The 16,148-nt window shown below is 39.1% G+C and overlaps 1 protein-coding gene across 3 annotated transcripts in view; it reads left to right on the top strand.

The window, feature by feature from the left end:
- Positions 1 to 2,000: 2,000 nt before the first annotated feature.
- The window catches only part of nav1b (neuron navigator 1b), a 66,911-nt gene continuing 52,763 nt past the window's right edge, over positions 2,001 to 16,148 (top strand). For 2 of the 3 annotated variants that reach the window (XM_053232046.1, XM_053232049.1), the window contains exons 1-3: positions 2,001 to 3,032; positions 11,639 to 11,741; positions 13,733 to 14,092. In XM_053232046.1, coding sequence (XP_053088021.1) covers positions 2,396 to 3,032; positions 11,639 to 11,741; positions 13,733 to 14,092 — 1,100 coding nt within the window. In that variant the 5' untranslated portion in view covers positions 2,001 to 2,395. The remainder of the gene's footprint in view (positions 3,033 to 11,638; positions 11,742 to 13,732; positions 14,093 to 16,148) is intronic. The other variant, XM_053232047.1, reaches the window with a different exon arrangement.

Consider the following 16,148-nt stretch of genomic DNA (forward strand, 5'->3'; position numbering starts at 1 on the left):
AGAAACCGGAAAGTATAAAGTCCTCAAGAGGAACTTACTGATAAAGTGCTGACACCTGCGACTCCTTCCATAAATGTTATTTAAGTTTTTTCAACCGAAAACTTCAGTCTATGAATGATTAGTCTTTATTGTTATATAACAAATGTAATGTTTATTACTAGTCTTAGATTATGTCATCTGCCATACAAGTCCATGTGAATAAGCCGTTATACGATAACGTATTACAGCAAGCTCATTAATATCAACCTGTCATTTGACTTACAACCTGCACTGCTGTCAAAGAAAATTAATCAACACTTTCTGATCAATCAGATTCAAGAAATCAACAGTACTGTGGTATAATCAACAATAATTTTATTGCATCAAAGAGGACAGTGTTACTTAAGTACAATATAGTATTTGTATTTCATGAATTTCTCATGTATAATCCCAATTAAAAGCATGTTCTATGTACTAATCCTCTAGTAAAGTAAAGTCAGTGTATGTGACTGGAGACACAGTTCATCACAAGAACATAAACTATATTTTTCTCTGTAGAACTTACTATGATTATGATATTTTATTTTGCAGATATAGTACTGACTTTACAGTCAAAATTTCTCTTGTTTTAAAATAAACTTCAACACTCAATTCCATAGTCTCTCTTCCTGTGGTGATCTCTACAGGAAGTTTGCTGTGCACTCAGTGATGTCATCAGATGTAGCCAGTAACACAGGCAGCCTACTGGCAATGAAGGAAGACAATAGAGGCTATTCTTTTAACTTCCTTTTAGCCCACAGTGACATCAAATGGTTTGCGTGACTTTACAATTACCCCCACAATCAGCATGGGGTTGACAAAGTATCTATATCTCAGTGGGGGAGCTTTAAGGCTTTTCTTTACACATAGTGCTAACCAGGTCAGTTGCCCCAGGCATTTTGAGCAGTGCTCATTCTCGGTCATGCACACTAAGAATGATGAGGAACTAGGGCATTCAGAAAAGAAGAGGGAAAAGCTAATGTCTACATTTGAAGCTCGCTGTCGCCATTTTCACGGTGCATTGTGGAGTGCTGGGAATCTACAGTCCTAATGCCTGTTGTGATGTAGGGGGCATGGTTGCTATGGAGACGGCTTTTCCAGCAGAGCATTGTGGAGTACTCCACAGAGATATATACATGGACTGTCATGTACGATGATCTTAGGGATCATCTCAAAAAACCTCATCCATAGCATGTATAGATGCTGCAAGATTAGGCTGAATGTCAAATGGCATACAAGAATGACTTATTTGTAATAGAAATTGATGGAACATTTTGTTTTGCTGAGAGACGGATTTGACTGAGCAACATTATGACTTTGTGCATGATTTGAGGCTCAGCAATTTACATTGTTTGATGCAGGTTCAGCCACTTTGTACTTTGAGCTTTTGCTTAGCATTTCACAAAGGTGATAATGGCAAATCTGGCTTGCTTTGAATGATAGACCATGTCTGCTCCAACAAGCATAACTGTCTAATTATGTAGACAAAATAACTGACAAGATATGAAATCTTGCTTTCTTGAATATTTTAATTTTAGCTTACCTCTTGCTTGTAATTTATAGAATTTTACTATGTATAACACATTCCTTATATGGATAACATATAGATATGTAACCAATTATGAACAACAATGCAGTAATATCTTCATTATTTTAAATGGAATGAGAATACTATTTACCCATCTAATACAGTAACAGTGAATTTAATGACTGTGCATATCCGGTGGGGGAGGGGATGGGAGAACAAAGGGCTTGGGATAAATTTTGCGGAAACGCTTTAACTGATGTTTTATACTAAAGCCGGATTAAATTCACAGCATGCACTTACTCATCGCACCCTTCTTCTCACACGTTCTTCTGAGAACGAGTGAAACATTGGTAAATGTTACCTAGTAAGAGAGAGGGAAAGAGTGAGGGAGGGGGAGGATGGAAGAGAAGAAAAGGGGGAGGGATTGTTGTTGCGTCTGCCTCTGCTGCTACCCGGTTGCTGTGCATTTCAGCTGTAGTAGGGTCTGGTGAAGGGAGGAGAGAAATGAATGAGAAAGAAAGAGCGCAGAGAGAGAGAAAGAAAGGGAGAGCTAGGGCAGCAGTGAAGAAGCAGGCAGACAGGAAGGCGTAAGGAGGAAAAAGCAAAGGGAAGACAGAATTAGCATTTTCTTCCTGCCTTCTCGGAGAGGGAGGAGGAGAGAAAGAAAGAGCTGAGCCTGTGGATTCTCCTTCTTTTCTTTTATCCTCTCCTCCTTGCTGTAGCTGCTCTAAATGCTCTCCCATAGAGGGAGAGCTTTGGGGGTAGCATAGAAAAGGAGGTTGGCTTGCATACTAGAGCTTGCTAAAGGCACACGAACATACATCCAGGACGGAAGGCAAAGTTGCAGGCATGGCTGCCAAAAGGGGCAAGTCAGGAGTACCACAGAATGTGGCACGGAGCGAGCTAAAGGTCTACCGTACGGGTAGCACAGAGGGACGCATCCCTGTGCCCACCAACCTGCGCAAGCAGAGGTCTCTGACCAACCTAGCTGTTCTAACGGATGCCGAGAAGAAGATGCAGCTCTACGAGCCAAAGTGGTGTGACGACATGGGCAAGGCCAGCACTAGCCACCTGAAGACAGGCAAGCCAAAACCAACAGGCGGAGGAGGAGGAGGGCCTGGTAGTGCCCAGCTATCACGGAACCTGTCCAAGTCAGAACATTCTCTTTTCCAGGCCAAACCCAAACCCTTTACACCACTTGCTGCTCCTGGTGCCCTGGGGAAGACCCAGAGCCGCATCCCCCGGGGTCCTTATGCGGAAGTAAAGCCTCTTAGCAAAGCTGCAGATGATGGAAAGTCAGACGATGACATCCTTTCCAGCAAGGCAAAGGCTGCAGGCAAGAAGACTGCAGCTGGGGGTCAGGGGGACTCTGAGGCCAAAGGCCAAGGTGAGGAAGGTGGTGATAAGCCCTTTTTGAAGGTGGATCCAGAGCTAGTGGTCACAGTTCTTGGAGATCTGGAGCAGTTACTCTTCAGTCAGGTGCTTGGTGAGTACACCACAGTGTGTTTTTTTAAACAAAAAAACCAATAAACTGTTGTAGTGTCTGCAGATCTCCAAGCTTCAACCAAATCTGCTCTCAGCACCTAACCTAGCCTAACCTAACCTAAATACAACTGGGGAAAATGCCTTCTATAAGCTGTTGTGCTGATGATAGGAACACAGCTTGGTGTGGACTAAGTTCTGACATTGCAACCTCACTTAAGGTGTTTGCCCTTGGAGAATTCTTACGCTTGGTTGTCAGCGACTGCCCTAAATCATAAACTGGGAGAGATACATGGAGAAACAGCTGTGCACTACAGGGCATTGTTCTCTGTGCATTCACATTGCTGCAGTCTGTTTGTTCTCTAGCACTTCTGTCTTTCATGTGGAAAAATTGTAGCTCTAGATGATCTCTGTGTGTCATTTCATGATTGTTGGGAGCTGCTTGATGGCGGCATTTGGCACACCGATCTGCTTTCTGTTGTCTGCCCACTGCAGTGCCTGAGTGTATGCATGTGGGTGGGTGGGTGTGTGTGCTGGTTTTCAGGACTGGTGTTGCTCTACTCTGAGCCGTAATGAGGTAATGGCTGCTACCAGGGAATGGCAGAAGAGAGGGAAGTAAAATAAATGAGACTATACTGAATTCCTTTTCAGCTCTGATGCGCGTCCTTATTTTCCTCCAAGCTGTGCATCAGCAGCCATTAATAAATGGTGCAACCTTGTCTGTGATAGCAAGCATGGGAAAGACAGATATGTTGTTGCTAATCACCATCAGATCTGTTTGGACTCAGAAGCCATTGAGGCATGTTATGCAGGTATATCAGTGCATTTGAATTCATTATATTGTGTGCCTCGAGACAAAATTTTCATGCAGTTGTTTGTCCACTGTCGATTCGACCTGATTGTTGGTGTCATATTTATCGATTCCTATAGAATGATTGTATTAGGTTTGGTGTGGATGCTTTTTTTTGTTTTACAAAAGACAGGAATGCACAATTTGTTAGAATTACCAGTCTAAATGTGTGATGTTCCTGCTTTTATAGTCCAACTAAACTGAAGGATTGATTAATGATTGAATAAATGACCAAACCATGTTGAGCCCATATTAGTGACCTTGACCTACACAGACCCTTTTCATAACTATCAGAAACACTAGTAGTGTTTAATACTCAGTGAATTCAACTGAACAGCCTCTCAATATAGCTCCCTAGCATACCTGGCAGTTGGGAACAATCAACAAACAGGTATATGCATCAGCTTCTCATTGGCTATTCTGACACAACAAAGCTAACTATTTCATTATATATTAATATGAGAGGTAATGTTAGATAGCTAGCCAGGCAGCTAATGGGGAAATGAATCAAGTACATGTGAATCCATGTGTTTCATGACCCTACTTGTTAAAGTAAACCTAGGCCTACTGTACATAGGCAACCCTAGCACATTTGCTTATTCTGTAATTATTTTAGAAATTCAAGACAGATAGGTAAATTGAATCATAACATGGATAGAAAATTTAATTTCCAGTAGCTAGATATCACATTGCCTGAATAGGATAACAAAATGAATGAATGATATAGATATCTAATTTTAGATGCAAAGGAAGCTATAGAGATTTTATCCATGCTTGTTGGACAGAGTACCAAAACACTTGCCTGAAAGCTGCCCAATGCTAATGCCATGCTAATATTCACCATGATTGCTAAGATAATATTGTTATTGCTATATATTAATTAAGTTTTCAACTATAATTTATTAGCAGTACATTTAACATTGCTGTATTTGGTCTTTGGTGTCACTGCCACCTGAAATTATTGTGCTGCTGTGATGCTGCATCTTGACTGACCACACCAGGTTTATAGCATTTCATATACACATTTCAAAAACAGAAGTTATTTATGTTAGTCCTACTTTACTTCCACTCCTGTTACTCCTACTTTACACGTGAGGCAGTGTAGGCATGTGTTCACAGTTTATTCTGTCCTGTCAGTTTATCCTAGTCATCTGACATGTCTTTCTATGACAGCTCTGAAAAAAATCCCCTAGATTATTAAGAACATATTCTTTATGTGTTTTTTATCATTTAAAGTTGCATATATACAGTGGATATAGAAAGTCCACACATCCCTGTTAAAATGTTTTTGTGAAGTAAAAAATGAAACCAAGATAAATCATGTCAGAACTTTTTCCACACTCAGTGAGAAATTGCAATGTGTAAAAATTAAGTGAAAAACAATCAGAAACATTTTAGGGAAAAATAGGAAAAATAAAAAACTTACAACAACCTGGTTGTATAAGTGTGCACACTTTTTATAACTGGGGATGTGGCTATGTTCAGAATGAACCAATCACATTCAATCTCATGTTCAAAAGTAATTATCATACAGCTGTCATCAATGAAATTATTCTGATTAACCCCAAATAAAGACCAGCTGTTTCTGTACAAGTTTCTTCACATCTTCTTGGTTTCATCTGATTTCTGAAGCCATGGTCTGCAAAGAGCGAACAAAGCATGAAATGGTCCCACTGTCAAAAGGTATCGATCAGGAGAGCAGTACAAAAAATTTCTAAAACTTGGATGTACCATGGGACACTGTGAAGACCATCATCAACAAGTGGAGAAAATGGAGCACCACAGTGACATCACCTACAACAGGACATCCCTCCAGAATTTCTAAAAATACAAGACAAAAACTTAACAGGAAGGCTGCCAGTAGACCTACGGCAACATTAAAGCAGCTGCAGGAATATCTGCATGTGACAACAATCTCTCATATTCTTCACATGTCTGGGCTATGGGGTAGAGTGGCTAGACGGAAACCCTTTCTCACAAAAAAAAAAAAGCTCAACTAAATCACCCCATGTGGCAAAATGTGTTATGGTCTGATGAGACTAATTGCAAAAGGTATAATAATTCCATAATTTCAAAAGGTATGTTGGATGCAAAAAAAAAATGAGAGCACATCAACAAAAGAACACCATACCCAAGGTGAAGCATGGTGGTGGCAGCATCATGCTTTAGGGCTGCTTTTCTTCAGCCAGACCTGGGGCTTTAATTAAGGTGGAGGGAATCATAAATTCCCTCCTCCTTGATAAAAGGTCATGCTGAAAGGTCATTGTCATGCTGAAAGGTGAAATTCATTTTCATCTTCAGCTTACTTCAGCTTAAAGCAGACACCTGAAGGTTTTGCACCAAAATGAATTTCACCTTTCAGCATGACAATGACCCAAAGCATACATCTAAATCAACAAAGGAATGGCTTAACCAAAAGAAGATCAAGGTTTTTGAATGATCTAGCCAGAGCCCAGACCTGAATCCGACTATAAATCTGTGGGGTGACCTGAAGCAAGCTGTGCACAAGATATGCTTGATAGACTCTTACTCAAAAAGACTGGGTGGTGTAATAAAATAAAAAGGTGCTTCAACAAAGTATTAGTTTAGGGGTGTGCACACTTATGCAGCTAGGTTATTGTAAGTTTTTTATTTTTCCTATTTTTCCCTAAAATGTTTCTGATTGTTTTTCACTTAATTTGTATACGTTGTAATTTCACATTGAGAGTGGAAAAAGTTCTGACATGATTTATCTTGGTTTCATTTTTTTTACATCACAAAAACCTGCCATTTTAACAGACTTTTAATATCCATTGTACTGTATCATATACATTATGACTTTTTCAAGATATCACTTATTTTAAAAAGTAAATGGACTGTTTCTGTGTAGGAATATAATGCTTCAAAAACATCGCCATAAAAAGAGGTAAAAACATACCTAAAGAAAAAAACTCCAGTGTGTTCATAAACATGGTTAATTCATTTGTTAACATTCAGGTCAAAGATCTTCAAGTATAGCAATATCTTTGACTTGTACAAAATTTAGTTTAGGACTGTTACATGATGCAATCGATGCAACAAATCCTCAATTTTGAAAGGCTAAGTATTCATTAGAGTCTATTTGGCACAAAAAATATTTTTTTGCTTGATTCAGGCTTTTGTGTAGAACGTTTGCACAGTTACCAGAGACATGCTGCACAGAATGGCAAATAGTCTAGAGAGCAACAGAAATTAGGAGAATGGTTTAATAGTCTCAAGTGATTTGTAATTTACATTTTATATTTTCCAAAGAATAGACATAAGTGTGGACACTATGCATAGAAGACTTACACACTTCTGTCTTGGTTTTCTGTCTTGGACTTTTGAAGCTGTTTGCTGGGAAGTTCATTTTCACAGCCGCTCCTTACTTAAATGACTTGCTGGCTAATGACAATAAACTTTGGCCTGGATTCAACATATTGACTCAGGCAAAATGGGGCTCCACCAACAACAGTCTACATAAAGGGCTATTGCACCATCTAGTTAGAATTTCAAGTGAAATGTTACATAGTGACTGAGCCTCAGTGGTGGGAACACCCAACAAATACAGTCCAAGTCGAAGGTTTTGTGATTTTTGGTAATGTAATCCACTAGTTGTTGAACAGTATTTATCAGTATTTATGTCAAGAATAAACCACGTGAGACTGAAGACTGAAGTTCAATAGTATTGTACATCTCTTCTCTTCCATAATGTATGCAACTTTTCATAGTGTATCATTTCAACCATGCATTTCATGGTTCTGTGCCACATACTCCAGCATAATGGACCTCCTTATGGACTTCATCACTTGTATTCTTTCTCAACCATGCCAACAGAAACAGCATACTTACTCTTGTATGGTGACCATATTGGGATTGCGAATAAAACATTGGTTTTCTCTGTGCATGCAGCTGCTCTGTTACAGCGTAGTGCAGCTGGACTGGGCTCTAGGCCCATGTAGAAACTCTGACTGAAATATCTGCAGCAGGACAATGGGTTGAATTGAGAAGCAGACACAAGAGACAGAAACTTAAGAGCCTGTGGATACATTTGGCTCCTCGTGCTTGGCTGTGGTGCACTGTACACAACAGACTTCAGTTGAGTTGGCAGCATAAAAACAGGATGGTAGAAAGGATGGTCAGAAACAAAAAAAAAAAAAGCCAGAAAGACATGTAGCCAAGTCTAGAAGGCACAATGTGTCTTTGGTATTGCATTTCTTACAAAAGGGGAAATTAACATGCTGAGCGTAAAGGTTGTGTTTTGGTAGAATACACAATGAGAAACCTCACTGTGTTTCTAACATACGACCCCCAGCCTGAGGAGAGCTAAAAGGAGCAAGGACACTGCAGTAGAGGCAGAGGCATTGAAGGGGATACTGTATGAGACACATAATAAAACAGCAGCTATAATTTTGGGATGGTTACATAAATACACAGCTACTTAAGAGCCAGAAAGAAGCTGCCGTAGTTTTACTGTTTTACACTGTCACTGTCTGTGTGAGTGACCTACTTCTACCACCCAGGAAGTAAATGTGTCGCTCTGGACTCTGTGACCTTAAAATTGAATTTCTGCACCATATGTTTCATCACACTAAGCTACATAACAGCATACTGTGCATGGAAGCTCTTTTGCATACTTGGGGCTGCATTGAGCATTAAATTTATACTGAAATATGAGTGTATTTTGATAGTCTTTCAGTTTGTCCTCCATTTTTGTGCCCCATTTAATTTGTTACCCATTGGTGTGTTACATAATACTGCACTCATTTATATAATATTTGCTCTGATTTATTTACGCCGTGATACAGTGTAACTAACATGGGAGATCAATTACATGCCTGTCATTTCTCTGCTGATCACTATTTAATTGATCAACTAGACTGATCCTGTACATAATTTGCAATTTATACAACTGCAGTCCCTTGAGGGATCGCTAATTAGGACACATGTTAATTTCTTGGCTCCCATGGGAATAGTGTGTGATTGACAAGGGATATTCAGTTCTGCCATAACCCTTGTACTCTCTTGAAGTCTGTCTCTCTCAAGCTCAATACAGCCATTAATAATGTCAGAGAAGGCATCATGCCGAACTGCACCATGGGATTGATTGGTCATACTGATCACCCATGTAGGCCAGGTAAACAAGTTGCAGACTGACAGTGTTTCATGTGAGATACATGTTTAAATTGTTGCATTCATCTTCAAAATGGAATTGTTGTGGTGATATACTTTAGCCCTCTCTGCCCATGCTGATTTGATTATTCCCCACTATCCTCACCCTTTTACAGGGTTCATGCTGAAGAGACGGTTTTAAACGAGGAGACATGATTGATGGACTGACAACAGTAATTTATTTTTATGCTGAACTGGTTTTAACAGTTTTTTTTTCCAGAACAGTTGTTCTTGCAGCTTATTTCTTGAGTGCAACTATTTTTAACTCTCTGCATTATTATATTAGAGTAGCATCATTCTGTTGGGGTGAAGGACTAATTATCTGGCTCTTCCAGCTCATTTCATGTGGATGGCTATATGGGCAAGACAGTGTTCTGGTTTTTAGATGTGTTGCCATGCCAGATCCAAAGCATGACATTTAGGAAATGGCTTGATAACATTTGAAACACTGCATGTGCGCGTGTGTTATTTAGCAATAGTACTGAAGGGACTATCACTGCAGTCAGAGTAGCTGCATGTACTGTATGAGGTGTTCACTTCATCTGGTTCTGGTCAAATGATTGGTTGATTTGTTTTAATGAAATGTCTTACACATTTAGGGCTGTATTCAGAGTGTGTAGTAAGGAGTTAATAGAAAAATTGTGCACATTGGATCTCAGATGTGGAGTTACGTTCTAGATTTTGTGTGTTTGCAAAATATAAAATAGAGTGTCTCAGTTATGTGTGATTCAGATCTTGACCTTAAGTCAGTTTTTCTTGTGTGACATTGAATCAATTGAGTAGTCCAGCATCACTGTCTGGCAGATTCACATAACCATAATATAGTTTAGTTTATTTAGTTTATTGTCCTTTCGGAAATTCTTTTTGTATCTGTGGCAACTCTTCAGTAATCAGCAACATTAATTAACAAGTACAAACAAACATCAACGGGTTACAACACAATACAAATAAATACAACCAGCATCAAACAACATCCCTTTCACAACGACAGAATCACTGCCATAGATGTAAAAAAAATGACAACTGTGATATCACAAAAATTTATTTAACAGAGCTATACTGGAGGATATAAAAGATCATTGTGCACGGGCAGTCCGTAATAATGGTACTCTGTACCTTTGACCAGATGGTAATAACTCATATTCTCCATAAAGAGGATGTGATGCATCCTGAAGAATTTCATGGCTTTTCCTCACAGTTCGAAATTCACACAGTTTTATCATACTATATGTCACTCTGAAATTCATGTTTAGGGCTGTAAATACACCCAGAAAACAATGGAATGCCATTAAAGGATTTATTAAACACATAAATATAACACTATTGATGAATTAATCATTTTGTCCCTGTGAAGTCCACGGAATGTTTTTTCTCCTGGAAGATATCAGAGGAGAATGCATCTCAGTTTGCATCATTGCTTATCTCGAGGACTGACTTTTATAATATAGCAGATGAGGACTTGGTCAGTTTGTCCTTGGGTATGTTTTCTTTACAGAAGAGCACAAAGAATTACAAAAACATTGGCATGATTTAATTAATTCAAGAAATCAAAATAGCCAATTAAAAGTGCTTTGGACACATTATGATTTCATGACCTTGATTATGATTTCATAACCTTGATTTAGTATCTTGTGGATACATTAACACATGAACGCAATTAAAAAATAAAATGAATATTTTCATGGCCTGTCCAGTCTCTTGCTGCAGTGCTGTTCTCTCCTAAATTAGCTTCATGCTTTGTGTCGCTGTACTTCCTGCTCATCGTGCAAAAAATTGGGTGTGCTGGATCAAGAGCTATTTTAATATCTGCCGAATAATGAGGGTGGAAGCCAAATTGTTAAATTAAGATAAATTTGATTAATCTGATCATTACAATTCATTTTCATGCACTATTCGTGCAGAAATACTAGACTTCCTTTAGACGTTTATTATTTCATTTATATATTTTACACATTTTATATATATTTTTTCATTTATATATATATATATATATATATATATATATATATATATATATATATATATATATTTATATATCATTTTAGTCTTTCTTTTTATTTGTTTAAATTAATTTAATTGTCTCTTGCTTTCATGTTGCATAGTATTCCAATTGACAGCAAAGGAATAAATACTATCTGCTTCTTTAGTCTGTATTTTCTATCCTGGTTTTTTTATGGGGCTTAAAAACAAGGGCTTGTGTTTGAAGGCTGTGGTCTGTGTCCTGTTGAAAAACCCTGTCTCAGACATTTCTAAGCATGATAAGTGTAATTTAAATAATCTGATTGGGCAGCCCCAAAAATGACCATAAGCACTTGCATAAGATGACTCTGGATATGCTTGAATATTGAATTTAACTTTCAAACTCTGTATACAGCCATGGTATAAATGTGTTAATAGAAGATACTGGAGTGTGTTTGCAGTTCAAGTTTCCCAAGAGATGTTACCACTAAGTTTATGCCAGCAGGAATAATATAGTAGAGAAAAGTAAACGTTTCTCTACCAAAATGTTTAAATGTTGTAAGAATGCATATTGTCATATTTGTGGTTGATGTGTCAAGTAAGAGTTGATGAGCTGTTGGTGTCATTGGCAGATCGAGAGTCTCAGAGGAAGCGTACTGTTCAGAATGTTCTGGATCTCCGGCAGAACCTGGAAGACACCATGTCCAGCCTGCGAGGGACCCAACTCAGCCACGGGTAAGACACCCACACTCAACACACACACACACACACACACACACACACACACACACACACACACACACACACGCACTTACGTATTCACATACATGCAGGATATTTTATATTTACAGAGCAACTCATTTAAACAGCATTTACTGTGTAAAGCAAACTGTGTACAAAAACAAGGACCCAGTCATACACACACACACACAAACACATGCACACACACACACACACACACACCTGCACACACACAGTTGCTTTTGGGAAAGCTGCCACTTTTGCTGTCCAAACACCTGGCCTCAATTCTTCACAAATACAAAAATGCTTGTACAGCTTTCACTGTCAATAAATGCCAAACTCCCTATTAAACCTACCTATTATCTGTCCAACAACTCATATCTCTGAGTCTTTTAAGAGAAGACAGAGTCCACTAAACACTGTAGTTATATGAAAGTTGAAGGTGCATGCATGAGCCTGGTCAAAAATCAGTTCTATGGTCTCGTTATGATTTCATCTTCCTTATCTCCTAGAGCTATATTGGACATGCTGGGCTTAGCAATATCTCTGTCCACAGCATTTTGATCTTTTCAGCAGACCCCACCCACCACCTCCCTCCCCCAAATGCTGATCCTAAGACAACACTCAATATTTTAGAAATCTGTAGCTGCACATCATATCCCTCTTCCTTACAGGCCTTTATGGCATCTGTTTTAAAATCCAGTTAACCGGTATCTGAGTTGCTGTAATATGATTGTATTATTTTGAGCAATTAGCATCCAAGAAACATTTTCTGTGTTTTACATAAAAGCCTCACAATTTCAGCCAAAAAACATCCCGTGCTGAACATAATATATAATCACACATGGAAAAAATAGTCTGTTCCTGCATTGTACTATTACAGACATGAAAAATACTGATTCTTTTCAGCTTATTTGTGTTCTTGACAGTCTGTTGGTCAATTAACTATTTGCTCCAAAAAGGCCAGATGTTTGCTCCAAATGTTACTAAAGGTCATAAGCTTATCTAGGAATCCAATTTAGTCCAAATGAAATGAACTAAAATTATTGTTATATTAAATATGAAAGTTTATGAATAAATTATATGATTAGAATGTTTATATTATATGAAATGATATCTTATAATTGAAAGCATAATGTTTTGTGTTGGAAAAATCTTTTTTAGTATTGTTTTATAAAATGCTTCATTTGACTGGATAGAGTGTAAGGTTTACAGTATTATTGACTCCAAAGGAACTTAAGAGCATGTAACTGAGTACTACCCACTTTTGCAGCTCAATAATCTCCACTTAGTCATCTCAGGGCATGTAGTGGAGTGCCCAGAATTTCTCCCCACCCATACATGTCTATCCAGATTTTCTAGGTTTTTAATTCACCGGAATTATTAAAGTGAACAAATCCTATTGTTACAGGAGTGACAGAATGACATGCACTCAACTGTAAATCACTCATCAAGTGACACTTTGGAACAAAGTTATTCTCTGAGCAAAATTGTTGCTTAATTTATTATAATAACATTGTTGAGCCACTTATCTTGAGTGTCATATGACTTTTCAAGCCATCCCTCCTTTCACGCTGTCTCATCTATGATTGACATTTCTCTAGTGGGAATCTGAATAAAAACAGCTTTGTTTAAAGCCCTAGAGGAAACTCTTATAGTATTTATTTGGACAGTCACATTAGGTTATGCAACCTCCACCCACAGTGCAAAAACCTCATCAAAGGCCAGGTTCTGCATGCACATATACATGCAAATGTTGTATGACTGTTGGTGAACACTCTGCTGCCTCTTCCATTTCATTTTGTCACACAGAGCATGCATAGGCTCGCTGATGAATAATTTGTTGAGAATTTCTTAATGGTATCCTCAGAGATTACCTATTAAGTGACAGATTTCTGTGTTTGCAAATCTATCATTAAAAAATGCAATATTGCATAATTCCTAATTCAAAATCTAAAAATCTTCTTCTTCTCTTTTTCTCTCAGTTGCCTGGACAGTAGCATGTGCTATGACAGTGATGACACCAACGCCCGTAGTGTCTCCAGCCTCTCCAACCGCTCCTCTCCACTGTCCTGGCGTCATGGCCAGGCCAGCCCGCGTCTGCAGGCTGGCGATGCCCCCTCTTCCACTGGTTACCCGCTGGGTTCAAAAGCTGCATCCCAATACACCTCTCATACCATGCCTGCCCGCTGCTCGAGCCGCCTCAGCAACACCTCCCACATTGAACTCATTGAGAACCTGGACACAGGAGATGGCGACCTCAAATCTGGTTACCTGAGCGATTCTGACTTAATGAGCAAGAGTCTGAATGAGGATGATGATGATGACGATAATCTTGCCAACGGGTAAGGTCTTACTTCTGTTCTAGAGTGATAGTGATGGGCTGGTTGGGGTATCAGGGGTGTGCTACAAACCGGCGGCTTTTTTTTTTTAATGCTTAGAATTGAACCACCTGTCCCAAATGGCAGGCCTGAAAGAAAGCTTTTATGTGAAAATAATACCTTCACAGAAAATGGCATAGTTATACTTCGGCCAAAATTAAAAATAGCAATCTCCAAAGCAACAGACTGTTCAAGATAACATTTTTGAAGGGCCAGTAAATTCTAAAAGACTGTAACAAGGAGGTGGTTATATTCTGTCTCACTAGTTAAAGCAAAAAGAAGACACAGATTAATGATAAAGATAGCTCCTGCTGGAAAGCCAAATGCAGTATTGAAAACAGGCTAACTTCAGATCATCATTACAATGGAGAGTATGTGTTACGCAAGCAAGAGAAAGTACTTGTAAGATGGGAGGTTTTTTTTTTTTATTTGGATCAGCCTATTGTGGAAAGTCCTTCTTAAAGTATGCTGTGAAGGTAGTGGGCAACATGATCATCAATTTGGACACCATTGTCTATTGTCCTTAGCACCACCTGTTCCAGGGGGGTCTAGATTTGACCCAAAGACAGAATCTGCCCTCTTTATAAGTTGTTTCTGCCCACTGTCTACATATTCACCCAGATACTTGTCAGACAGGATTAGGAGGGGTTCTTTTCAGGCAGGAATCGACCAGCAGGTCTTTGGGCTTAACCATCTGCATAGGGTTCTAGCCTCACACAAAGCCATTCACAAAGCTGTTGAACAAGATCTATACTGTGCCTTCTGTAAATCCTCCACACACCCAACAATAGTAGAATCATCTGAGAACTTCAAGTCAAGTCAAGGCAAGTTACTTTATTATCATGTGCCCTGATGTACAATGAAACTCTTACTTGCATGTCATTCCTCAAGACCACACAAAACAAGGCAGTGATATTCGCAGCCTAAAGACAATTCAGCATCTGTATCTGAATGTCCCATTCAGACATTCAAACACAATACACAAAAACACATTTCCATACAGCATCTACAGGAGAAATACATTGTGAAAACTTAATGGGCAAAGTCAAAAACATGTACAATGTTAAGAACAAGTGACATGACACCAAGTTGTACTTGAAGTCAGAAGGGCAGAGGGTAAAGAGGAAATGAGTAAGGACCGTCCACTGGGGCCCTCCTTTGTTGCTCACTATATTTTGAGACTTATAGTTCCTTTGCCTTACAAATTGTGGTCTACAAGCCAGGAAGTCTGTGATCCATGAGATGAGATCATAAGGACACACACCTGCATTTCATCCAGTTTCCTTCCTTGTAGTGGTGACTGGATTGTGTTGAAAGTAAAAAACAAAAAACATAGTCCTCACAGTAATGCTAGTTCTGTCCAAGTAAGAGTAAGCCCTCTGCAGGATGTAAATAATTACTCAGCCATCATGGGGCTGAATTTCAAGCCAAAAGGGGTCCTATGATTCATGAACAAGGAGTCTGGGGTGGACCAAGACCAGACTCTTGAGTGTCTTCATGATATGAGATATTACTAGTCTATAATCATTAAGGCCCCTAAGCCTTTAGGTATTGAGACTATGCACAGTGTTTTCCATAGCTGAAGGACTGAGCCGTCCACAAACAATTGTCACTGTTGCTGATGAATAGGCATCAGTAATCCTGCTGATGGCTGATAATGTGTACTCTGTGAGGTGTGAGGAAGTGGGTAGTTGAGAGGTTAAGTGTGACAACCAGCTGGTGGCCCGGGAGACGGGTGATGAAAAGCTGATGGCTTTTCAGGTGGCAGATGGTCCATCTCCATCTCCATGTTCGTATTGGCTTTTTCTTGTTATTCATAAGAACCTCCAGATTGCAGGTATTCCAGGGTTGGGAAAAGTGTACTTGGTAGGGAATAGTGTTATCTACACAGAACTACACTATTAACACTGTCCTTACATGGCCTGTATACCACATCTCAGTTGGATTCCTCCAGAGCTTCACTCAGATGCTTAGTGGCTTCACATGACCATCATGTCACTGTCCTTATGATTACAGGCTG

This window comes from Pangasianodon hypophthalmus, chromosome 2, assembly GCF_027358585.1.
Source record: "Pangasianodon hypophthalmus isolate fPanHyp1 chromosome 2, fPanHyp1.pri, whole genome shotgun sequence".
Lineage (NCBI taxonomy): Eukaryota > Metazoa > Chordata > Actinopteri > Siluriformes > Pangasiidae > Pangasianodon > Pangasianodon hypophthalmus.